The following is a 26,823-nucleotide window of genomic DNA, read 5'->3' as shown; positions in this document are numbered from 1 at the left end:
GTAGCTAGATCGATATAATGTATTCAGATCTCTGGGTTTTCTCAAGCACAACAGATATCCAAATAACAAAACGGATATCCAACTAAGTAAATGGCTACTCGGGAATCGATCACCTCGAGACCAACAAAACGGAAATTCAAATAACTCAACGGATATCCAAATAAGTAAACGGCTACCCAGGGATCGATCACCTCGAGGCCAACAAAATGGATATCCAAATAATAAAAAATGGTTTCCCTGAAATCGATCACTTCGAGGCAAACAAAACGAATTTCCAAATAACAAAATGGATATCCAAATAACAAAAAATGGCGGCCCGGGGATCGATCACCCCGAGACCAACAGAACGGATATCCAAATAACAAAACAGATATCCACATAACAAAAATGGCGGCTCAGGGATCAATCACCCCGAGGCCAACAAAACAGATATCCAAATAATAAAACTGATATCCAAATAAGTAAATGGTGGCCCGGAGATCAATCACCCCGAGAACAACAAAAAGGATATCCAAATAAGTAAACAGCGAGTCGAGGATCGATCACTGCGAGGCCAACAAAACGGATATCCAAGTAACAAAACGAAAAACGGTGACTCGAGAATCGATCACTTGCGAAACCAACAAAACAGATATCCAAATAAGTAAATGGCTACCCCCAGAAACTGATCACCTCCGAGGCCAACAAAACAGATATCCAAATATGCTAAATAAGCAAAGTATTAAAATAAGTTCACAATAACGGCCCAAAAAGGCCAAACAAAACAAGCATAAACTGACGGTCTTCCAACTCACGGAAAGCCAAACTCACTAACATCCCGCCATTCGGCGCAGAATGACATCACGCCCTTTCCAAGTACCTCACGGCATCCCCATAATAGAAAACCAAAAAACAAGCTCCTTGCCAAGTCACAACGGCGAGGAAAAGGTTCCTCCAGCGATGAGACCGAGCACGCTCACTCTCTCACTCTGGGGGAAACTATTACGGACCCGATTCTTGGGTCCCACACCGGAACGGCCTCCGACCCGGTTATCAGGGGTTTGTCTCCTTTTAACGGCCCTAACCGGTCCTACAATCTCTAACCAACATTCGAATTCAAATACCTCTCTTATCTTAGTTAATAGTCAGATTAGAAAAGATGAGATAACTACCACCAGTTATATAAAAGGGTGCCAGAGGCCCCCTCAGGTACTCACTCATTCCTCACACCTCTTAGATCTATTATGACTTGAGTGTCGGAGTGTCTTTGTAGGTACTCACCCCATTGCTCCAGTTAGATAATCTGGCAACCGCCTCAACTCGCAAGTCCCCGATCCATCTCACAATTCGTACCAGAGACTTCTGGTACAGAATACACGAAAACAAAAAATTATAAAAATAATATTAATATTAATATTTATATTATCTCAAATATTTAGAAAAAAACATTCTATCCTTTGTTTTTTATTTAAAACCTAACTTTTTTTTGACAGTATATTTAAAACCTAACTTGTCTTTTGAGACAATGATTAAAATAATTGAGTTGTGTTGTGAAATAAATAAATAAATAAAGGAGATATAACGAATATAATAAGTATAAATAGAAGACTGGAGAGTTGATATTTACTAATATAATTATCTCACTATAATATAAGTAATTTATATATTTACTATTATATTGCAACTTAAAAAAACTCACTGAAAAATAGTAAGAAAGAGAATTTTATATATTATTACAGTGTAAGAGAGAAAGAGATAGAGAAATGTTTTGTTTTATATATTGTTGTGTGTTCTTGTATCAGAATTAAGTTCTCTATTTATACACGTACAGGGTCATTACTTTCAAACTTCATTAAATATAATTTCTCTTGAAAACCTGAGCCTTCCACCTTTGGAAAGATTGAACCGCCCATTCCTTGAAAAAGTCTCAGGCTATTAAATGGGCATCCATCGCATCACAATACTCCCCCATGGATGTCCATTTAGGATTATACCTCATTAAAACATTACTAAAAAAAAATTTAGTGGAAAAAAAATTTAGTGAAGGAAAAAGAGTACAAAATCCTTTGTGATGGGGACTGCCTCATTAAAAACCTTCTCAAGAAAAACCCAATGGAAAAAAAACCTGATCAAGGGAAAAAGAGTACAATCTCCCCCTCTTATCAACATTATTTAATATCTCGAAATCGACCCATCCTAATCTGATGTACCAATCTTTCAAAGGAGGATTTTGGGAGTGACTTTGTGAACAAATCTTCCAGATTATTGCTTCAGCGGATCTGTTGTACATCAATTGTTCCTTGATTTTGGAGGTCATGAGTGAAGAAGAATTTGGAAGAAATATACTTTGTTCTATCACATTTGATGCATCCACCCTTAAGTTGAGCAATGCATGCTGTATTATTTTCAAATAGAACAGTTGGAACTATCTTATGATCAATCAGTCCACAAGATGATAGAATATATTGGATCAAACTCTTGAGCCAAAAACACTCGCGGCTTGCTTCATGTATCGCTAGTATTTCGGCATAATTAGAGGATGTTGCAGCTAGGGCTGGAAGTGAGTCAAGCCAACTCATGAGCCAGCTCGAGTTTAACTCATTAATAGCTCGATAAGCTGAACTCATGAGCTGGTGAGCCGAGCTTGAGCTTGGAATTGAGCTCATAAATTAAATGAGCCGAGTTTGAGTTTGGATAAGTTTAGCTCATTAGCTCGTGAGTTAGCTCGATTATATATATAATATTAAAAATATAGATTAAATACATATAGGATATGCGTATTAATAATTTAATATATATTTTTACACACACACACATATATATATAATTTTACACACACACACATATATATATATATATATTAATGTTCTTAATTATTTAAAATTTTATAGTCATTTTTTATATATAATTTTGATGTAGGACATAAATAAAAAATTTATAATTGATAGATAAACAATATATAAAATTTATTTTTTAATATTTTTTAATATATATAAGTTATAATTTATTGATATAGAATTATAGATTATGTTCCTATTATTTGAGACAGCTCATGACTTTCGTTGAGCCGAGTTTGAGCTTACGAAATAGGCTTGATTGTTAATGAGTCGAGTCATGAGCCAAGCTTAATTTTCATGAGCCGAGCTTAAGCTTGGTCTAGCTCAACTCATCTCGGCTCACTTCCAGCCCTAGTTGCAGCAATCGTCTATTTTGTGGACCTCCATGATATAGCTGTACCACCATATATGAACAGGTATCCTGTTTGAGATCTCCCTTTTTGTGGATCATTCAAGTATCTTGCATCTGCATAGCCAACTATTTGTGACTTGGATCCATATGGATAAAACAATCCCATATCAATCGTTCCATGAAGATATCGAAAGATTTGTTTGATTCCATTCCAATGTCTTCTGGTTGGAGAGGAACTATACCTTGCTAGAAATTCATCGCAAATGATATGTCAGGTCGTATATTATTAGCAAGATACATTAGCGCTCCAATGGTACTAAGATATGATACTTCAGGACCAAGGATATCTTCATTTTCTTCTTTAGGGGAATTGATCATTTTTCACATCCAAAGACCTTATGATCATTGAGATACTTATTGGATGTGACTTATCCATATAAAATCTTTTCAAGATCTTTTCTGTGTGTGTTGTTTGATGAACAAAGATCCTATTTTTTGTATGCTCGATTTGCAAGTCGAGACAAAATTTAGTCTTTTCAAGATCTTTTATCTCAAACTCTTCTTTTAGAACTTTTATAATTGTTGGAATCTCTTTATCAGGGGTTCTAATGATATTTAAATCATCAATGTACACAGCAATTATAATGAATCCAGATGCATATTTCTTTATAAAAACTCATGGGCAGATATCATCATTCTTAATTCCGTTTTTGGTCAGATACTCAGTAAGACGATTATACTACATTCGTCCAGATTGCTTTAGACCATATAAAGATCTTTGCAATTTGACTGAGTATAATCCATGTGAATATTCATTGGACAATTTAGATATCTTTAATCCTTCTGGGACTTTCATATAGATATCACAATCTAATGAGCCGTATAAGTAGGCTGTTACCACATCCATTAAATGCATATGTAGTTTGTGGTATGCGGATAAACTAACCAAATAATGCAATGTTATTGCATCCATTACATGGGAACATGTTTCTTTATAATCTATATCGAGTATTTGTGAAAAACCTTGTACCACAAGTTGAGCTTTGTAGCGTACAACTTCATTTTTCTCATTTCGTTTTCTCACAAATACCCATCTATATCTAACCGATTTTACATCTTCCGGTGTATGGACTACAGGTCCAAAGACTTCACATTTTACAAGTGAGTCTAACTCAGCCTTCATAGCTTCTTCCCATTTTGGCCAATCATTTCTTTGTCAACATTCTTCGACTGTTCTTGGCTCAAGATCCTTACTTTCATACATGATATTTAATGCCACATTATATGCAAATATTTCATTGACAATTATTTTATTTCGGTCCCATTTCTCTCTTGTAAAGACATAATTTATCGAGATCTCATTATTTTCACAATTTTCAGGTACTTGAACGTCTTCTGGCATTAAAACTATATTAGAATTTTGGACAACTGCAGGTATATTTAATATGTCTTTATCTTTTTCAACAGGAATAGTATCTACCTCTTCTTTTTCGAGATTTTTGTCTTTGGAACCAACAGGCCTACCACACTTTTGGCGTGAATTTGTTTCAGTGGCTATTTATTCGACTGAGACATCAATTCGAATTGGAGCATTTTCGGCTGGTATATAAGATTTAGTTATCCTTTTCGTATTAGAAAATGCATCAAGCAATTCATTTGTTATTCTTTGCAAATGTATAATCTTTTGAACTTCTAGTTCACATTGTTCTGATAGAGGATCTAAATGCACTAACGATGATGCATTCCAATTAAGTCCCTTTTCAGAAAGCTTATTCTCTCCCTCTAATGTCGAAAATTTTGATTCATCAAAATGACAGTCCGCAAATCGGGCTTTAAAAACACCTCACTATAAAGGGAGAATCATATCCAACATATATTCCTAATTTTCTATGGAGTCCCATTTTTGTGCGAGAAGGTAGTACAATGGGAACATATATCGCACACCCGAATATTCTTAAATGAGAAACATTTGGCGTCTGGTCAAAAGCTAATTGCATAAGAGAGAACTGATGGTAACTTGTTGGTTTCAAATGAATAAGTGCTGTGGCATGTAAAATAGCATGCCCCCAAACTGAGGTTGGGAGATTTGTTCTCATAAGTAACGGTCTAGCAATTAATTGGAGGCGCTTAATAAGTGATTCTGCTAACCCATTTTGTGTGTGAACATGAGCTACTTGATGTTCAATGGTTATTCTGTTAGCCATACAATAAGCATCAAAGGCTTGAAAAGTAAATTCACCAGCGTGATCAAGACAAATTGCTTTTACTAGATTTTCTGAAAACTGTACTTTTAATCGAATAATTTGAGCAAATAATCTCGCAAATGCCAGGTTGCGAGAAGACAATAAGCACACATGTGACAATCTCGAAGATGCGCTTATTAGAACTATAAAATATCTAAAAGATCCACATGATGGATGAATAGATCCACATATATCGTCTTGAATCCTTTCTAGGAATTCTGGGGACTCAAATCCAATCTTTACTGGTGATGGCCTTAAAATTAGCTTTCCTTGAGAACATGCAACACAGCAAAATTAACTAGATTTAAGAATCTTCTGATTCTTTAGTGAATGTCGATGGGAGTTTTCAATAAGAATAAATTACCATTTGTACCATGAAAGATACAGACGCTGACAAATGTACCTATATAAGAATAAAATGACAATTGTAACCACAGAAGATCATTTCTGTGTGCCAAGAGTACCCTAACGGACCAATTACGTAACCAATGTCTGGGTACTCTTGGCACACGGAGGCTATCTTTCGTGGTTACAATTGTCGTTTTATTCTTATATTGATACATTTGTCAGCGTCTGTATCTTTTATGGGTACAAATGGTAATTTATTCTTTTCAATAATTCTCCTCGTCATGGTTGTTCTCGGATGACCCAATCGATCATACCAAGTTATGAATTCATTTGGGCTGGTAAACTTCGGATTTACAATGACATGTGATTTAATTGCACTAATTTTAGTATAATATAACCCAGATGAAAGTGAGGGTAACTTTTCTAATATAACCTTTTTATTTGAATCATGAGTTGTGATATATAAGTATTCATGATTTTCCTCATTCATTGTTTCAATATAATATCCATTTCGTCGAATATCTTTAAAACTCAATAAGTTCCTTAGAGACTTAGTAGACAATAGTGCATTATTTATTATGAATTTTGTTTCTCCAAGAAACAAAATTATAGCTCTTCCAGAGTCTTCTATCACATTGCCTGAGCCAATAATAGTATTAACATATTCTTCTTTTGGCGCAAGATGAGTAAAATATATTACTTTTGAGAATGGTGTGTGAACTTGCACTATCTGCAAGGCAAACATCTTCACTATATGTCCTTGCCATTTTCTTCAATGACAAATAATAATAAAATGAGTAGAAATATTTACACGGTAAAATTATTTTCTTGATTGAAAATATTTTTTTAAGAAGTATAGTATATACTAAAAATTTTATTATTATTATCTTGGCACATTCAATAATTTTGAAATTCATAAATATTTTATTAAACATTATTTATATACATCGTACTTGAAATTCAGATGCATAGAAAATAAAACTTTAACAAGAAGTTTTTTATATTATTTATTTACATGAGTACTTAACAAACCCACATATAAAACTATTCCATCGTTAATCAAATGACCAATATTTCCTTCAGCATCCTCAAAGAAATCATATACTTCATAATGAGTAGTGTAATTTTCAGCATCGTTTGAAACAAAATTCGTCTCCTTTCTTTTGTCGTCATTTTTCAAAGATGCTTGATAAAGATCGACTAGGTGCCGTGGGGTACAACAGTTACGCGACCAATGGCCCTTTTCACCACAACGGAAATATTTATCCTCTATTAATTTATTTTGCCCATTGTTTCTTTCTTTATCCCACTCTGGTGAGATTCTTTCTTGTGAACATAATTTTCTTTTCTATAATTTTTTTGGTTGCCAAAACCTTGCCATTTACCTCTTTTGGGGTTATGATTTGCCGTATTTGCTTCGGAAAATGGAGCGGCGGCTGGACGCGCTTCATGATTTTTTAAAAGCAACTCATTGTTGCATTCAACAACAAGAAGAGAAGAAATTAACTCAGAATATTTTTTAAATCATTTTTCTCGATACTGCTGCTGCAGGAGGTTGAGAAAGTTTTCTTTAACATATCATTATCAGTTATCTTTTTCCCACATAATTTCATTCGTAAGGTGATTCGAAACATTGCTGAATTATATTCATTTATGGATTTAAAATCCTGTAGACGCAAGTGCATCCATTCATATCGAGCATAAGAAAGTATCACTATCTTTTGATGATTATACCTTTCTTCAAGGTCTTTTCAATAAACTGCAAGATCTTTTAATGTGAGATATTCATTTTCCAATCCTTCATCAAGATGACGACGAAGGAAGATCATGCCTTTGGTTTTATCCTTCTGTGATGCATTATTTTTATCCTTAATGGTATCTCCAAGATCCATTGAATCAAGATGGATTTCAGCATCTAGTATCCATGATAAATAGTTATTTCCAGATATATCAAGAGTATTAAATTCAAGATGAGAGAATTTTGACATAATAAAAATTTATTATTTGAATCTTCCTAAAATTTGATGAGAGTCTCATGCTGATAATGTGTTGTGAAATAAATAAATAAAAATATAATAAATATAAATAAAAGACTAATATAATTATCTCACTATAATATAAATAATTTATATATTTACTATTATATTGCAACTTAAAAAACTGGTGGAAGCCAATAACGGTGGGGTGGCAAAACGGGTTGAACCCGTCAGGTCGATTCGCTAAAAAAGGCGGGTCGAACTAGGATTTGGAGCCCGCTAAATTAAAAAAAATTTGCCAAACCCGCACCGCCAAATTGGCAGATTTTGGTGGGGCAAAGCGGGCCAGTCCGTCGGGCCAAAGATTTTTATATTATTATTTTTTTATTAAATAAAAGAGTAATTATTATTATAAAATTAATAATTATAGAATTTTTAAACACTTTTTTTTTGTTTTTATTCTTCTTTTAGTTATTAATTTTATTTATTTTATTTCACAATTTTATATATTTACTCAAATTATGTGACTTATTTTTTAAAATAAAGATAGTTCTATTGACAAATATTATTTTGATCAATTTTATTGAAGTTAAATATTAAAAAAAAATAATAAAAAAAATTATATTATAATTTAACTATTTTTTATTTATATTTTATTTTTTAATTATTATTTTTTGATTAATTTTAATAAATTTTATTTTGAGAAAAGGACAAATTAGTCCCTGACCTTTTAACCCGAGGACATTTTCGTCCCTGAGCATTGGAAAATACATTTAAATCCCTGACGTTCCTGAAAACCAGACCGATCAGTCCCTTCGTCCGTGAGCCACCGTCAGACCGGACGGAAAATGCTGACTTGGCTCCCCCTGTGCTTACCTGGCTCAACGGCGTTCCAGCGTGGCACGTTAGTGGGTTGGAGGACTTGAAAACAGGACACATAAGTCCCTCGAACTCAAAACGACGTCGTTTTGAGTGCTGCCCTAATACTAAAATTCATCTGGGTCGTTCCTTCATGGTGGTGGCTGGTGGTGAGGAGAAGACTTGTTCAGAGTTCAGTAATGGCTACGAAGGGGGCATCATCAACCTCAAGAAGAAGCGTTAGTGGAGGAAGAGAAGAAAATTCTGTTTCAAACTCAGTTGCAGGTGGTGTTCATGCTGACCATCCAGACGACGCCGTCGCCCCTAGGTGTTTTTGTGGAGTTTATGCAATAATGTATAAGTCGAGGACCAGAAGCAACCCTAACAGAATCTTCTTGGGTTGTCCATTCTACAAGGTTAGTTTAAAAATTCTTGCGCTGGTTTGATCTGAGATGGATGCGGGCAGTAGATGATGTTGGTGATTTTGACAGGGAAAGGAACCTCATTGCAAATTTTTTGTTTGGGTCGATGAGCATCTTGCTAGAATAGGAAGCAATTGTTGCATCTGTGACAGCAGAGATTTGGTTGAGAAACATGTTGAAGTTGTAGAAGAGGAAGAGGAAAACGAAGATGAACTGGATGCAAGAATTGCTGTTTTGGAGGAGAAAATTAGTGCTTTGGAGAAGAAGAAAAACCCATTAGCCTTGTGGTTTTCTGTAATTATATTTGCTGTTGTTGTTACCTTTTATGTAGCTAGTGCTTGAGAGATGAACTATAGCAATCATGATGGAGAATGGCATTTTGTAGGTTTATGTTGTGTATTGAAACATGCCATTTTGGCAAGTCATGGATCCTGTAATCTAATTGGAACTCTATTTATAATATTAGTATGTTAAACTTATGTTTTGAATATCTAAATAAACTTGGAAACATTGAGGAATTAGAGGCAGTAGTTGCATACATAATTTAAGATAGAGGATGGTATATTGCTAAACAAGATTTCAAGTTTTTCATAGCCACTGTTTACTAAATCTTCCCAAAATGAAAAAGTCTCCTAAACTGAAAAGTTTGATGAAGCTTAACATGTCAAAAGTAAGCCTCAAACACAAAATACAAGGCATAAGCCAAACTGCAAAATCAACATAACTAAAAGCTACACAGATCTTCACTTCTTAGGCACAATGGTGGGTGGATTAGGGATGAATTTAAACAATCTGGTTCTGGCCGGGCTTGTTGCCGCTAATGTCTCCTGGGTAGCTGATGCACTTGTTCCTGGTACGACTTGAGGTGGTTGTGGGCCAGTGGAGTTTGGCTGACTTTGAGGGGGTTATGGAATGGGACATAGTGGAGCTGGTGGCCTGAATATCTTCTGCTTGGGCCTCATCTTTGCTGGAGCTGCTTGAGTTTTTTGGGCCGCTGTAGATGGAACCTGGAGTGGAGGCCGAAACGGTGTTCTTCTGGTCACTGGTGCGGGCCTGACTTGGGGTGCTGCTGGTGTTGCTGCCACAGGGTTGGAAGGACCTGGGATGACACCACTTGAAACCTGTGTTGAGAGCTGGGTTGACAAGCATTGTAATTAGTCATACAAATTATACATGGTAGTCACCCAATAATCAATCATGCACATTGAACAGATTGTAACTTACATCAGGTGTGGATTGCTGAGTAGTTATGTTATGATCCTGAACAGATGGAGCATCCTGACTAGGTGGAGCATCCTGACCAAAATAGACAATAAATCAACCAGATTACTCCTAAACATATAAAACAGAACTAGTAAATAAATATTCAAGTAAGCACATAAACTCCTATCATAGTTAAGAAATCAAACCATATAACTCCTAAAGCAAATTACTTACACTATCATTTGGAGCTGATTGTGACAGTGGGATGACTGCCATTGTCTGAGATGTGGAACCTTTCTTGGGCTTCTTTGTCTTAGGTTTCCAATTGGGATCAGATGGAGCGCCCTTGCATGTCTTGTAGTTATGTCCCGTTGAACCACACTTACTACAAGTGACTTTGAATGACCTCTTCAACTTATCTCCCTATTGCATCATTGGCTCAGCTGGATCCTTCTGTCTATTATGTACTTTTGGCCTGCCAATTGGTCTCTTTATGGTAGGAGGATCCGGCCTAGAATACTCAGTCCTTGTCCAGAACTCCTCACTTGGCACTGGCTGAATACAATGAGCATATGTCTTGTGTATTGACTCCATGCATAACCATGGATGCACATAATCCTCTGGATGATCATGCCTCTTCCTTATGGCTGCTATGGCATGGATACATGGCATGCCTAACACACAAGATAACAGCATGAACCAGACTTCACTTAACCATTCATTCAGCAAGCATGAAAACCATATATAACACTAAATTCATCATTCAGCCAACATATTGACAGCATGAAAACCATATATAACTCCATCATTCAGCCAAAAACTTAACATCATGAAAACCATATATAACTCCATCATTCAGCCAACAACTTAACATATTGAAAACCATATATTAAAGTAAACTGAGCCAGCAAGTTAACATATTCAGCCAAAAAATTAAAAAATTGAATGCCATTTATTAGAACTAACCAGTCAGCTGCCATTTGCTGCAAGAGCAGGTCTGCCTCATGAGATCAACATCCACCTTTGTAGCTTTACGAGTTACTTCGAAACGCTTGCGTGCATCATCACCTGTCCAGTCGGCACGCCATTTATTGCTAGGGCTTATTAGACGCTCCATCCTCTTCTGCTGAACTGGTGCAAGCTTTCCTGTATAATCACTAAGTAGCTCTTTATGCTTTACCATTCTCCGCATTAGATAGCACCTAATTTCCTCACACATTGTGAGGATAGGCTTGCTTCTGTAGTTGACTATCTTCGAGTTGAATACCTCACACATGTTATTTGTGAGGTTGTCCACTTTTGGCCCGTGGGAGAAATACGCCTTCACCCAAGTTGCTGGCTCAAACTTGGAAAGATATTCCCATGCCCCCTGATTAATACCTTTGAGCTTCTCCATTTGTTCTTTGAACTCGGGTATGGTGGTGCACCTAGCACAATCCCAAACCACCTCCCGAATGTACAAATCCTTAAATCGGTTTATGAAGTTTTTCCAAATGTGCATCACACAGTTTCGGTGATGTGCATTTGGCATCACTTCTTTCAAAGCAGGCAGTAATCCCTAACACAGAACACAAAGGTTTCACAATTAAACATAACTAGTAAATTCTGAACAACTGCATTATTAAACTAGGCATATCAGTGACTAAATGTCTAACTGCAATAGAATTCATATGGAAATAATTAAACCATTATCAATATTATAAATAGTTGTTAGTGTTACCTTCTGTTGGTCGGACATGAAATTCCAACCATGAGTCTGCACATCCCCCAGCTCCTCCTGAAGTAGGGTAAGAAACCATTTCCAAGACTCTTTGGTTTCAGACCTTGCAACTCCGTAAGCAACAACATAAAATTGATTATTGGCATCCTGTGCCACTGCAGTTAGGAGTTGTCCACCGTAGTATGTTTTCAGGAAGCAACCATCAAGGTGGATTAGAGGCCTACATCCACTCTTGAACCCCTGCTTGCATGCCTCTAACCCTATATACAGCTTATCAAACAGTGGAGGGGCTTGAGGAATTGGAGTTACACACACCTCTGCCCTGGAGCCAGGGTTGCTTCTTAGAATTTCAAAATAGTAATCCCTGACATTATTGTACTGCTCCCTCTCATTGCCCATTATCTTCTCCCTTGCTTCCTTAACTGCTCTATAGACCATTTTTGGATGTGCAGTGACTGAGAAATCCTCTCTCAGAAAGTCAATTGCTTCATTTGTTCTCATGTGAGGCTGTGAACTCATTCTCTTCTCCACCTTCTTACTAATCCAATGTTGATCAACAGCGTTACTTCCTAGGTCCCTTGCACAAGTGTGATCGTTTTTGTAAGTCTTCACCTGGTAGCATTGCAGTGATTTATTGTATGATAAATGAACTAACCACGGGCAGTCATCATCCATGCATCCCACCCTAACTCTCTCCCTATCATTTTTAATCCACCTAAGCTCTCTACCCTCAGATATGAAAGAGTCTTTCACAACTTCTTTAAATCTCTCTATGGTTGCAAACCTTGTCCCTAACTCAAACCTGCCCTCTCCAAAAGCATAGTCATCATCAAATTCAGGAAATGTGTGCTTGCTGGACTCATCATCAGTGGAGTTAGGAGTGTGTAAATCCTCAGAATGGTAATCATATATGGGGTCATCATCATCATCCTCTGGGACTGCACTGACATAGAACCTCACAGTTGGACCTCTGTTGGGCTGTTGATCATTGGGCCCAGAATTGGCCTGCTGCTGTATATTGGGCTCACTACTGGGCTGCTGCCTTCTATTCACCTCAGATGTCCCTATTCCACTGCTTTGACCCTTCTTTAACCAACTTCTCCTATTCCTATTCACACCTGTCTTCTTTGCAGCTGGCTTCTTGGCACATGGCTTCTTTGCAGATGGCTTTCTTGGAGACTTCATTTTTACCTTTCCCTTACTTACTCTCTTCCTCTTGCGTGCTCTGTCCTCAGCACTATTATCACCATCATCACTGTCACTTTCATATCCGGATGGTGGTGGTTTATACGGCTCATCCTCCGTACTCTCATATCCATCATCTGAAGATGAAATCTGAATCTCTTCTAACACAGGACTCTTGCCTTTTTTTCCACCATCCTCCACAATCTCAGGCTCATCAATAGGGTGGTCAAAGTACAGGTAGAACTCATTCGTCTTTGTATTTTTCATTTTGTTCTCTCGCATGGCATTGATCCCTGCATCCCCTGTCAAACTGTGCAGCCCCGACTCAACATCTTCACTCAATGGATCATACCAATAAACTGCCCTGTACGACTGGTACCCCAAGCCTTTAAAAAGTGTGATCAAATCCCCAAAATTCACAAAATTCAGGTCCATTTCGGGGAATTTCTCTACCTTTCCATTCTGATAAACAAGGGAACCATTACTGTTTCTAACAAAACTACCTCCATGGTGGAAAACTGGCACCACAAACACATCTACCATCTGGAGAAAAAAATAAGAACAGAAATCAACGATCAACTACCTCTACACTCATACATCAATCTCCTACAAAAAATAGAAACAGAAAACAACCAAGAACTTTCTTTTGCCCTAACATTGAATCAAATTCCCTGTTACAACGCACATACAATTTTTACATTGCTATCACCATGCACGTACAACAGTTCATACTTTCATTACTATTGAACTACACAATCGACTCAATAAGCAATGGAACTGATTCTTACCTTCAGTGACGAAGACGGCAAATCAGACTGGATTCAAACCTAATGCACGTCGGAACCTTCTCAGGCTAGATGGTGGTTTTTTTTGGAGGGAGAAACAGAGCAACTCCTGTCTTTGATCTTTGGTCTTCTTTAGGGTTTTATGTAATTCTGTCAAAGGGTTGTGGGTGTAATAGAGATTATACACAAGGAAAGGGACGAGACTGTATATAAGGGGCAGCACTCAAAACGACGTCGTTTTGAGTTCGAGGGACTTATGTGTCCTGTTTTCAAGTCCTCCAACCCACTAACGTGCCACGCTGGAACGCCGTTGAGCCAGGTAAGCACAGGGTGAGCCAAGTCAGCATTTTCCGTCCGGTCTGACGGTGGCTCACGGACGAAGGGACTGATCGGTCTGGTTTTCAGGAACGTCAGGGATTTAAATGTATTTTTCAATGCTCAGGGACGAAAATGTCCTCGGGTTAAAAGGTCAGGGACTAATTTGTCCTTTTCTCTTTTATTTTTCAAATAAAAAATAAAAGTCAAACAAACTAGTCCGTCAATCCGTCAATTCGGCATATTAAAGCGGAACCAACTAGCATTTTAACCCATCTTAATTGGCAGAAAGGGCCTAGACAGAACGGAGCGAGTTGGGACAAGGCCACTTTGCGGCTGATAAATAACGGTGACGCACTTCAGTTCCACCCACTGATCAAAAACCCTAACCTTAACCCTAGTTCACTTCATCTCTTCTGCATATTCTTATGTACTCTGAAAATCTGATAGTGTCCGCTGAAAACCCTAGACCCTTCGCGTTTCAGCAACATCTGTCTTCTTCTTCGTCTACTACTAATTCGGCCAACGCGAAACCCATGAGCAATGAGATCGCACAGATGCCTCCCCCTTCCACTCTCGGTTGCAGGTTCAATGCTATGCTCAAGCTGCGCGACGACGAGCTCAGGGCCACCGCCGCTCACGTGCCCCCTCCGTCTACGGAAGAAATCGTTCAGCTGTACGAGATGCTGCTGTCAGAGCTCACGTCCAATCAGAAGCTCATTATCAACGATCTCACCTTCATCGCTGTGCACCAGAGGGAGCATGCCAGGGGCATCGCCGACGCTATCTGCGCTCGGATTCTCAAGGTCTGTCTCGGTTTCCGCGGAAAAGTTCCTCTCTTTTTCTTTTTGTTCTCGGAATTTCGTAAAAATCCCATTTTGGAGCTAGGATCGAAGATACTGCCACTGTTATATTTGGGTGAAAGTTTCAGTTTTCGTAACTTGAATGACAGAAGTTGGGTTCAAAGTCTTTCGGATTTTATTTTATTTTGTTGTTTTTGACTTTTTGTTTCTAACAATGAAAGGGGTGTGTGTGTGTGAGAGAGCGGACTTCAACTTGGGTTCAAACTCTGCTATTTCTGCTTTTAGGTCTAATCTTATCTGAAAAGCAATGTCGCCCAGACATAGAGTGAACAAATGGGTTATCCTCAACTTGTACTATATTATGTGTATTATCATCATTCAACTAAAACAATTAGTTGCTAATGGTCATTCAAAGAACAGGAATTAGTGCAATCTAACTGATTAGAAAAGGGAAGATTAGGTGAAAGTATGCAAACACGTTTGAGTACTTTAATTCCTTTCAGGAAACTCTAAGGGGGCGTGCAAATTGAATCTGGCTTCGTATCTAAAGGAAGTTGTTACTTTACTTTTGCTGAATTGAAGTCTTGCTATAACTTGCCAAAGAAAGGTCCATTATCGGGTATTTGATTATATATAGGCTTAGGAACACTTTCTCAGATTCCTTTTCACAAATACAACAGATCAGAAGAAATGATATACCTAAATTCTATATTGTTAATGATGGACTACAGCTATGTAATTTGTGACTAAGTGGTAGAGAGTTAGTTTGGGGTTGATTTTTAGAACCTCTGTTGAATTATACGCCTTATTATGCCACTTGTTGAATCTCCTTTGTGCAGGTGCCTGCAGAGCAAAAGCTTCCTTCACTCTATCTCTTGGACAGTATAGTGAAGAACTTTGGAGAGGAATATGTTGGATACTTTGCATTACGCCTGCCCGAAGTAGGTCAATTAGATTCACATTATTGTTTTACTTTGTATCATTTTGTTCTGTTCACTGAAACTTCTCGTTCTGTTCTGTCTCCAGGTTTTCTGTGAGGCATACAGGCAGGTTCAGCCTTATTTGCACCCTGCTATGCGCCATCTCTTTGGCACCTGGTCAGAAGTCTTTCCACCGTCTGCCTTACGCAAGATTGAAGCTGAGTTGCAACTTTCTCAAGTAGTTAATAATAGTCAATCGTCCAACATGAATCCCCTCAGAGCATCTGAATCTCCTAGTCCAAGTCATGGCATACATGTAAATCCAAAGTACCTGCAGCAGTTGGAGCGCTCAACTGTGGATAGTGTAAGCTCTTCATTGGCATCTCTGTCTTTCATACAAAAAATGTCCAGGGGCTAGTCTGACACTTGTTTTTATCAGCTTATTCCCCAAGGTTGTAATTTTTATAGAGCTGTTTTTTGTACACACGTTACCCCAACCAGAGTAAATTTTTGTGACAAATATCTTGTTTCATCTCAGATGTTAGGATCTTTCTCTACCCGTTCTCCTCTCCTCTCCTCTCTCTCCCTCTCTCTCTCGCTCTCTCTCTCTCTCTCTCACACACACACACACACACACACACACGCACACACACACACACACACACATGGGCGGGTTCCGGACTGGTGTGGCTGTGGTTGTCGCCCTGTGCTTAGGTGGTTAGCGACTGAGACACATCCTAACAAGCCCTTCTTTAGTTGCCCCAACTATAATGTGAGCGAAGGTAACTGATTTGTAATCTAATGCTTTTTTTTGTTGTGATATTAATTTGAGGAGGGTTGTTTGCAGACAAGTGGGAAAAAATGGTGTGGCTTATTCGTCGGGGATGATTGTGTGCAAGAGGAGCTGCTTGAAAAAGCTGTTCCAGGAGATGATGATGGTGAAAGGAAAATGAACTTTGCATGGCGGGTGGACAAGATGGAAGCAGACATTAGAAATCTGAAATTCATGACTCAAGTTCTTGGGTTTGGGTTGTTGGTAGTTGTAGTTTTTGTAGGAATGGTGCTCTTAAAGCGTTGAGAACATGGCAATGTAACAGAGTACCTAATTTAATGAATGAAAGTTTTTTGGGGTAACATCACAAGGTTCTGTTATTGATGTTAGTTTTCTATAATATAATATCCTGTTAGATGAACAAACAGCACATGTTAATAATTAATAGAAAGGCTGATTCAAACCATCCATAGTATTACTTAATCTAAATCAAAATATGACAAAGCATTAATAGTTTTTACACATTGAAGCCATAAGTATTTGGCCATAGCAAGTAATATGGCATACTTGACTAAAATTAACAAAATGAACTATACTTTAGAGTGAGCACAGTCACAATTTTTTTTGACAAAAGATGAACAATTCGCATAAGTAATGTCCTGGTATTAAGTTTCACTTCTTTCGTGGGTGCTTAAATCCAGGAGTCGATACAAACTTTAGAAAATTTGTGAATCGTGAGATTGTGGTTGAACTTGCATCCTTCATTGGATCCAGTGCTGTAGTGGGGGTTGGCGATGGTGATCTTCTAGTAGGTAATTTTGTAGGTCTTGTGGCTAGTTCAGCATTTAGTTTAGTGAACTACACAATACACGAACAACAAATGAAAACCCAAACTCATTAGCCACTAAACCTTTTTCAGAGTTAATAGTGAATAATTAATAAAAAAGTATATTAAAGAATTAATGTTAAACCTTTTAAGAATCTTCTGGTTCAGAACAACTTGGCTGTGATAGTTCAATCTCTGAAACTTGACCAATTGGAGCATCATTTGCTGCAATCGGAATATTGTTTATAGCAGTAGCAGTAGCTGTACCTGTAGTAATTGCAGTTGCAGTGGCCTGGGCAGTAGCATTGGCAGTAGGTGTGGATGAAGTAGCAGTTGCAATGGCATGGGGAGTAGCATTCTTAGGATCTTTAGCAGCCTCCACAGCCTTTGCAGCAGCAGCAACATCAAATGCCTTCTTCTTTTCACACCCTCTCTTGGTATGACCCTTTTGCAAACAATACATGCAGGTGAATTGTCGAACTTGTTTTTTCATGGTTGCACCTGGCTTAGCTTTCTTGCTAAAACTTGTGCCTTCGTCAGAGTCCTTCCTCCTCTTTGTTTGAAGGTTGCCTGACTTCCTCTTGATTGGTGGTGCCACTGGCCTGTTATACTGACTTTGTTCCCAGAAGGCTTGGCCAGGTAGAGGATTAATGTGATACTTGTATGTTTCTTTATAAGACTCCATGGTTATCAATTTGTGGCAGAAGTCTTTAGGGTGCTTGTTTACTCGAGCCAGTGCAACACAAGCATGAATGCATGGAATCCCTACAAATAATCATTTATAGGCAGCTCAAATTACAAACAATCATTTATAAGACAACATTAATTGTTGAAGAAAAAAAAATTGGTTGGGAAATAGAACCTGTCAACATCCAAAACTGGCAGGTACATAATCTTTTTCCAAGTCAACCGCATGGTTGGTAGGACGCCCATGAACCTCAAACTTCTCGCAGCCAGTATCTCCAGCCCATATAGCATGCCAATTCCTGGACTCCTTCCTAACCTTTTCTAGCCTACTTTTGATTACCGGTGGTAACAACCCCAAGTGACTGTCCAACTTGACCTTGTTCTTAGCCATAGTCCTCATGACGAACATCCTCACCTCTTCTAGAAGGGTAACTATTAGCTTTCCCCTTACTTCCTTGATTTTTGAATTGAATACCTCACAAGCGTTGTTGCAAATTGAGTCTAGTTTGGGGTTGTGTCTGAACTGTGACCTTGTCCATGCCTCTCTAGACCACTTGTCAAGATACGCCCATGCATCCTCGTTCATCCTCTTGATCCTATCCATGTATTCCTGAATCACAAGAATTGAGAGAGATGAACATTGTGCATACAACAAATATTGACTAACTTAAAGTAAAAAGAGACCACTGTCCTTACATACCTTAAACTCTTTAAAGGTAGTTTCTCGTGCGCACTCCCATAATAGTCCCCTTAGCTCCAAGTCCTTCTACTGCTTGTTAAAATTTTGCCACAAATGCCACACACAGAAACATTGACCCACATCAGGTATCACCGCTGTCATGGCAGACAGTAATCCCTAAAGGCAGCAAATATCATGTTACAGAAACACATACAACAGCAATAACAACTTTTCATGGTAAATCCTTACTCTATCACTCGTTCACCATAATAGCCCCTAACTTTAATCATCATTCACCATAATAATCCCTAACTTGTTCAGTCGTTCACCATAATATAGTCCTTAACTACCGTTCTCGTTCACCATAACAGTCCCTAAATTGAACCATTCAGACTCTATCTAAGTTAAACAAGTAAGCAAGTATAACAAATATAGTAATTAATCAAACAAGAACACAGTTTACAATCATCAATCACAGAATTTGTCTACACTTTATGTACTACTAAGGTGTAAACCAATTGAACACAGTTTACTCCATTCAGTTTAATATGAGATCATAAAGGTGATGCTAGATGAGTACCTTTTACATATCAGAGATGAAGTTCCACCCATGAGTCTTATAGTCTCCATGGTCTTCATGTAGCAACTCTAGAAACCACTTCCAATTCTCAAAGTTCTCCACTTCTACAATTGTCCACGCAATAACATATATATAGTGATTAGCATCTTGTCCAACAGCAGATAGGATTTTTCCCCCGAATACAGTTTTCAAAAAGGCCCCATTAAGTCCAATTAATGGACAAAAACCAGCCCTGAAACCAGATTTGCATCCACTCAAACAAATGTACATCCTCTCAAAGATGACGTCATCACTAGGTTGTGGTTTTGTGCAAATCTGAACTGTCGATCCCAGGTTGGTCTTCAACAGAGTTTCACCATAGTCCCTCAACATGGCATATTGCTCCTTTGTATCCCCATAAACTACATTCCTAGCATCAAACAATGCCTGTGATATTGAATTCCTATTGAGCGACAAATCGTATTTCGTCTTGAAAAAAGTTGTAGCCTCACAGTTCCTGAAATCGGGATATTTCCTTAGCTTTTTCACCAACTTACCTACTACCCAGTTTCTATTTGCTGCCCTGTTCCTATCCTCTATTGGACAGGTGTGATCATTCAAGAATGTCTTCACTTGTCAGCAACTGTCTCCGTGGTCCCTCGAGGCGTATACGAACCATTTGCAATCCTTCACCTTACATACTGCCCTTACCCTTTTGCTGTCGTTCTTCCTGAACTTCATCCATCTCCCTTCTTTTATAGTAAACTCCCCCACTGCCTATTTGAACTCCCACTTAGTGTTGAATTTCATGCCTACTTCCAAATGCAATTCCCCAAACCTAGCACCGTGCCTAAACATCGGAAATACATCATCCGAACTTTCTTTTCCACCCAGCTCATCCTTTGAATTTGGTGGGGTTTTCATCTCCAAAGAGTGCCATGAATGGGCACCATCCAATTCTGAACCCGGATTAAAAGCGTCATAATTATTAGCCCTGCCCCCCCAACAAATCCTATGTCCACATCTTTATCAGAAACGTCCTGCACAAATGCATCATCATCAACACAAACCTTGGCCTTCCCTTTTTCCTTTCTACTCTCTGGCTAGACCTTCTTTCTTACACTGGGTTTTCTAACTTTCTTCTCGGACAAAGGAATGTTGTCTTCAATGCCCGATTTACCTGAACTATCTTCCGGATCTTGTGGCTTATATGCCTCGTCCTCAACACTCTCATAGCTGTCATGAGAATCTGAGTCAGAGGATAGAATAACATGGTCACCTCCATCTCCCTTTGCTTTGGAAAAACCTTTCCTTGTAGCCTTGGGGGTGGAAGACCTATGACAATATCTCCTAGAACTGGAGACTTTGTTTTGTGTGAGTATGGGTTTGGGTTTGGGAACTGTCTTGGGCTTAGGCTTAGACTTAGGCTTAGGCTTGGACTCCATTTTCGAATTCATATTGATCTTCTTTGGTACTGCATCTTTATCTTGGGGCTTATATGTTACTATGCTCAAACTCATTAGAGGTTCCTCTCGGTAGTAGTTTTTGGAAGGGGGTTTATCACATTCCTAGCATTCGACTTTGCTTGCTCTCCAAGATCCCTCACCTGGTCATCAATGTGCACAATAACATCCTGCCCTTGTAGTATCTAGGGTTCTGAAATACTATGTTTAATGTAGACATCAACTACACCATTGTTCTTTCCACTCTGAGAACACATCTCCCTCAACTCGTTATCAGAGTTTAAATGTCTCAAACCCACTTCCAGGCTCATTCCTAGCACCTACCACCAAACTTCCTTCATTTTCTCATAGCCTAACTCTTTGAAGTAATTTATTAGGTAGAATGTATCCAACATGTCTACATCAAGCTCACCCAAACAGTGCTTATTGTGAGGATAATATGTCCATCTCCCATCCTTACCCTTCTCAAAATTTTTTCCATGATGAAACATTATATATAACACTTCGGCGTCCATCTGCAACATAACAGAAGAAAAAATAAATTTAACACACATGCAACACAAAAACAATAAATAACAACCAAATTATGCACCATTAGAGATTGCCCCTGTTCTATTGAAAAGAAACAGAGCATCCAGCAGCGAACATATCAACAAGAAAAACCCTAACACCATATGGATTCCAACAAAATTTGAATGCATCATATAAGAGTAACTTAAACAATTGCCCGTCCGAAGAATGAAAAATGATCCAAAATTTTTTTTAAAAAATTAACTGACCTTGAAGCTAGATTAAACGGTTTCTCACTCTTTGCTTCAATGGCTTCGCACGGACCTTCTACCAAGTTTAGTGCAACAACAGTAAGAAAGCAGCGAGCAAGCAGCAGTGCCCTAGGCTATCGCCACTGTCTCTGGTTATGGAGGAGGAAAACAAGCGTTGAGTGAGATGAGAAAGTATGAAAAAGACGTAACGAATGACAAACTCTTTACCCAAGCAATCATTACATTCCCTGGGATCAAAGCGGTGACGTTTAGGCTTTAAAACGTTTCACCCATGAAACGACATCGTTTCGTAGGTCCTAGGTGGCAGTGGCTGTGCCACATAAGCAAGTCCGTCACTGAGTCACACCGGAATTCCAGTGAAGAACTATTATATAGCCCGGAGCGCAATCTCGAGGATATGAATAGTGCAATTAGAATATAAGAGGTTAAATTGGTGCACGAGTCAAATCTGAAAGAACACTATGAAAATTTAGGAGGAGTTTGATTGGAAAGATATGACTCCAAGCGAAACATGTGCAATAATTAATTTATAACATGATAAGGGATAAGCATATTCATATTCGTATATACCTAAATAATTGTTATTTGTTAATGTATAAGCAACAAAACCAACAATTCAACCCCGCATAAAAAAAATTTATATGTGAACAAATCAAATCCAATTAAAAATCCATTTTAATTTTTTATGCGTCATTTCATAAGGTTTCACTTTCATATTATCAATCTTAATTCTCATACATAATAATATGAAATTGTTTCTTCTAAAGATTTATCATTTTATCGGTCTGGAAAATGAACAATGATATATTGAAATAGTTTGGTATAGATAATATACTTAAGCTGAATTTAAAAATTAAAATGGGCTAACCGAGGTTAATTCACTTGTTTAGAGAGTAAGTAACTTTTGTCTTTTTTTTTAGATTTGACACTCAAATTTTATAAACTTAACTAAAATACCGAGGTTAATTCACTTGGTTAGAGTAAGTAATTTTGTGTGCTTTTTCTCAGATTTTAAACTCAAATTTCATTGTGTTAAAAGACCAAACTAGAAATGTAAAAAGCTTAAGAAAATTAAGACCACAGGTAGTCACCCAAAAAAAATAAAGTAAAAAACCACTTGCAGATAAAATAGCAACTTAAAATTTCAATGATTTATGACACCTTGCAACATAAAAGAATTTAAACTTCGTCTTGTGCATGGCGATAGATTAGTCATAGCGATAAATTAGTTCTTGGCCTACCCGAATGAAAGATACGGGTAAAAAACCAAAACAAATTCTATATAACCAAAACAACAGAAAAGAGAAGACACTTGATGCCCATATACCTTTTATAAACATGTGTATAAGTGCAGCAGATTACCCTGGATAACATATTAACATAAACTACTGCTGCTTCTAGCGGTTTTGTTACGACCCAAAATGAGCCATGACCGGCACTCAGGAAGATAAACCCTAACAAGTCTAACCGACTCAAATATAAGTTGAATAAGAAAGTTACAAATATTTTAAATAAATTTATAGTTTCTAAAATAAATATTTACATATTTTAACAAAAGGTAAAATAAATAAATATGGATGGATTCTGCCTGTGACATGTAGAGCATATACATCTAGGAACTCGACAAAGAATAAGTACTCATGGCAGATCGTTACTCTTGAATAGAAAGTCTCACATAGTCAAGTATTTCTTCCTGAAAAATATTTTAAAAAAAAAGGGGCGAATTTTGTAACTCAGTGACTAGACAATACATCTATAATCAACATGAGACCATATAAACATTATTATCAAAGTAATTTTAATTAGAAAATAGTAATTGATAATAATAAGTGAATCAATAAGGGAGTTCTCATATAGAAATCAAATCAAAAGTCCACACTTGGGCGTCTCCACCTCTACGGGTAGCCCTTTCCTCTCGTGTGTCCATACGGAATAACAGATCCAACGTGTGACCTACACGTTAGGCTAGCAATGCCCCTGCTAGCTGAGGTCTGAGCCAGATGCATCTAGGTTAACGTCATAACCATCGTTAACTACGATTTTCTAAAACGAGCTTCCTAAACCAATTCAAAACATATAGTTTCAAATACAATAAATCTCTGATCTTTCAAATATAAGGTATCAAATCAAATCGAATCAGATAATAATTTTTCATTAGAAATGTTTCCAATCATATTTTTCAATCATAAGAACATATTTTACCGTTTCAAAGTAATTGAGTGCCAACAAATACTTCAATGCTTGAAAGGTATATATTCGAGTAAAATCAAATATTCTAAAATAATATAAAGCTTACCAAACATATATATAGTCTCATGTAAAATTTATAAGGTATATATGAAGTTCATAAAAATAATTATTCAACTATAATAAATTAATTATTGTAATAAAATCAAAGTTCTTCAATAACAGTTTTATAAATATAATTAAAAACTCAGAATAACATATACCAAAAGGTTATCGGTTAGAAATATAAAGCCTACTCACAACTTGGTCTCAAGAGACCAAACTCAGAACACCAAACTAAAGGGTACGAAAGAGCACAAAATTTGGACTAGAGCAGCTGCAGCTCCAATAGGCAAGTAGAACAGTGAACAGGGGCACAACAAAACAGAAGCGACGATGGCTAAAAGCAGAGCAACGACAACAACATCAGCAACTGTGGTAAAACAGTAGCAGAAACAAAACTGAACAAGCAACCACTAACTAGGTTAAAATGGTGGTGAAATAGAATTGACAGATGTGCGAAATGCTTCCTACAACATTTTCAAAGGGCAAGGGTAGTGGCAAAAGGCTCCAGTGGAAGAAGAATGGAGGATAGAGCACAGCCGGAGGCAACACAGCAGCTCAGCGATGAGCTCCTTCAGTGACGACGACAACCACCGTGACAGCCCCAACAGCGACGACAACCACCGTGACAGCCCCAACAGCGACGACAGCAGCACTGCTCTCTCTCTCTCTCTCTCTACCACTGCTCTGGCCCCTCTCAAGCATGGTGAGGGTGGTGGTAGTGACTCCCACAGGCGCTGCCTTTCTTTTCCCCTCTTCTCTTCTTCATTCCTCCATCACTACCCCTCTCCTTTCTCTTTCTCTCTTTTTGTTTTGTCTTCTGTCCGTGGGATGGGGGTGTATATGATAGAGTGAGTGCTAGTGGGTTTAATTTGGAAATTAGAGTTAGGTTTTGGTAAAAGATATAAGGGTAGTATAGAAATTTTAATAAAATTGGAGGGTTAGATAGTAATAAAAGAAATCAAATGTAAAATGTTTTAAAAAAAATTCAGGACGTTACATTCTACCCTCTTATAAAAATTTTCGCCCTCAAAAATTGATATAGTATGCAAAATATTATGTGGTTTTAACACTTTACCAAACATGAGAAAGAAGTATAATGGAATGAAAACGTTACAAATAGGTTTGTGTTAAAACGATGCGGTTGACATTCATCTACTCTCGTTCCCTTGACGACTCAGATATACATAGCACTTTTTACTTTTTTCATCATTCCCAAAGTACATCCGAATTTTAAACATCAGGACTAACCTTTCAACTTGTACTAAAATCTCCTTAATTTCCTCCTCATAACACTCCTACTTCATAATCTTCTTATGACATCGCACCCCTACAAGTTTTACCTTCTGAGTCCATGAGCTGTGTCCTAGAAACTAACGTATCGCTTGCTATATCTAGAAATCGCACGTGACACTGAAACAAGCTCAAGTTTACTCAAAATGATACAAAACTTATGAAGAGAAAAGCAAACATCATAGATGGTGTTCGCAAGATCTTGGAAGGATGTATAAGATCACAATTAAGCTGTACAAAAACAATGAAGTGTGCCAGAAAGAGTGTCAATCGCATCCTAATAAGAAAACCTGAATCAAGGAACTTTGATAGAAGCAATAAAAGAAGGATGGAGTATTATATCGGAACAAGTTCAAGCGAAATAAAAAGAGTACATAGCTCACAAGAGATAACCACTAAAGTCGATGTCAACGTTCACGAAGGTTTAAGAGAATGATTAGGAACACAATCAAGTAGGATATCCATCAACAATGGATACAGCTAAGAGAGAATCATTTCCAATCTCAAAGGAAAAGATATAAGACGAACATTTCAAAAGAAATAATAAAAGTATAAATGCTATCACGTCAAACAAATTCAAGTTGAAATAAAAGGTGCAGAGTTTATGAATTGAATATTAATAAGGGTTAAGGGCAAAGTTTTTTTTTTTATTTCCTCAAGAACCTTAGAGGATACCTAGATGCACAATCAAGCAAGGAGTAACAAAGAAAGCAAAGTAAAACAACATAAATTAAAAATACGACAACACAATTTAGAATAGCCAACTTGACAGTCATAAAAATTAAAAACAGCAACTGTCACAAAAATCAATATGCTTCCTTTCCTATTCTATAGAAACCTTCAACTAAGTGCCTTTTAGATTATCATCACGACTTTGGATATTAAGTAACTATGTCATTATAAAATTTAATATCTCATGACTTTAAATAGTAGATAAGTTATGTAAAGCATGACAAGAATTATAATTGATCTCCTTGTCGTCCTTTATGCCAAAATTTACATATACATTTAACTCATTCTTGTCATCGTTGTAAAATAAAGTTAAATGATTTCCTACAATCATACAAGACTTAGTATGAAGTTACAAATTAAATTCGCATATAAAATAATAATAATAGAACTAAAACTTGAAGTACTGGTAATTAACACACTAAGATCAATTATAATATCAACTTTTTTATTTTTATTTTTATTTTTATTTTAACATAATCCAAGCACATAGCAAAAGAATTTTAGAAAAATGGTATGGGATCATATTTCTTGTAAAGATAAAATACTAAAAAGAAAATTCACCTTTATAAATAGTTAATTGAACTTAAAGCTCGTGAACTAAGGACAAACTCATATATATATCATAAGAATAAAAAACTTTTATAATATCATAAGAATAAAAAACTTTTTTTTTAATACACAAAGTCTTTCACAAATTTTCAACTCGGAAGTGAGGTTAGGAAACACAAAATAACAACTAAATACAAATCAAGAAACCCAAAAGTCCAATCACAAAAGAAATTGACTTGCTTGTTA

At 37.2% G+C, this 26,823-nt stretch overlaps 2 protein-coding genes across 2 annotated transcripts; one reads left to right on the top strand and one right to left on the bottom strand.

Moving 5' to 3' along the window:
- Positions 1–10,239: 10,239 nt before the first annotated feature.
- On the bottom strand, positions 10,240–11,746 carry LOC140182046 (uncharacterized). The gene is made up of 3 exons (XM_072228049.1): positions 11,185–11,746; positions 10,453–10,892; positions 10,240–10,311 (listed from the first exon to the last, which is right to left on the bottom strand). Exons 1-2 carry the CDS (start codon positions 11,717–11,719, stop codon positions 10,642–10,644), a joined length of 786 nt encoding a protein of 261 aa, XP_072084150.1. The 5' UTR covers positions 11,720–11,746; the 3' UTR covers positions 10,240–10,311; positions 10,453–10,641.
- A 2,751-nt stretch (positions 11,747–14,497) lies between these two features.
- On the top strand, positions 14,498–17,080 carry LOC112776531 (polyadenylation and cleavage factor homolog 4). Its single transcript, XM_025820730.3, has 4 exons — positions 14,498–15,029; positions 15,866–15,967; positions 16,053–16,310; positions 16,794–17,080. Exons 1-4 carry the CDS (start codon positions 14,652–14,654, stop codon positions 17,022–17,024), a joined length of 969 nt encoding a protein of 322 aa, XP_025676515.1. The 5' UTR covers positions 14,498–14,651; the 3' UTR covers positions 17,025–17,080.
- Positions 17,081–26,823: the final 9,743 nt, after the last annotated feature.

The sequence above is a fragment of the Arachis hypogaea genome, chromosome 19 (assembly GCF_003086295.3).
Source record: "Arachis hypogaea cultivar Tifrunner chromosome 19, arahy.Tifrunner.gnm2.J5K5, whole genome shotgun sequence".
Taxonomy (NCBI): Eukaryota; Viridiplantae; Streptophyta; class Magnoliopsida; order Fabales; family Fabaceae; genus Arachis; species Arachis hypogaea.
This window is presented reverse-complemented; position numbering and strand designations above follow the sequence as displayed.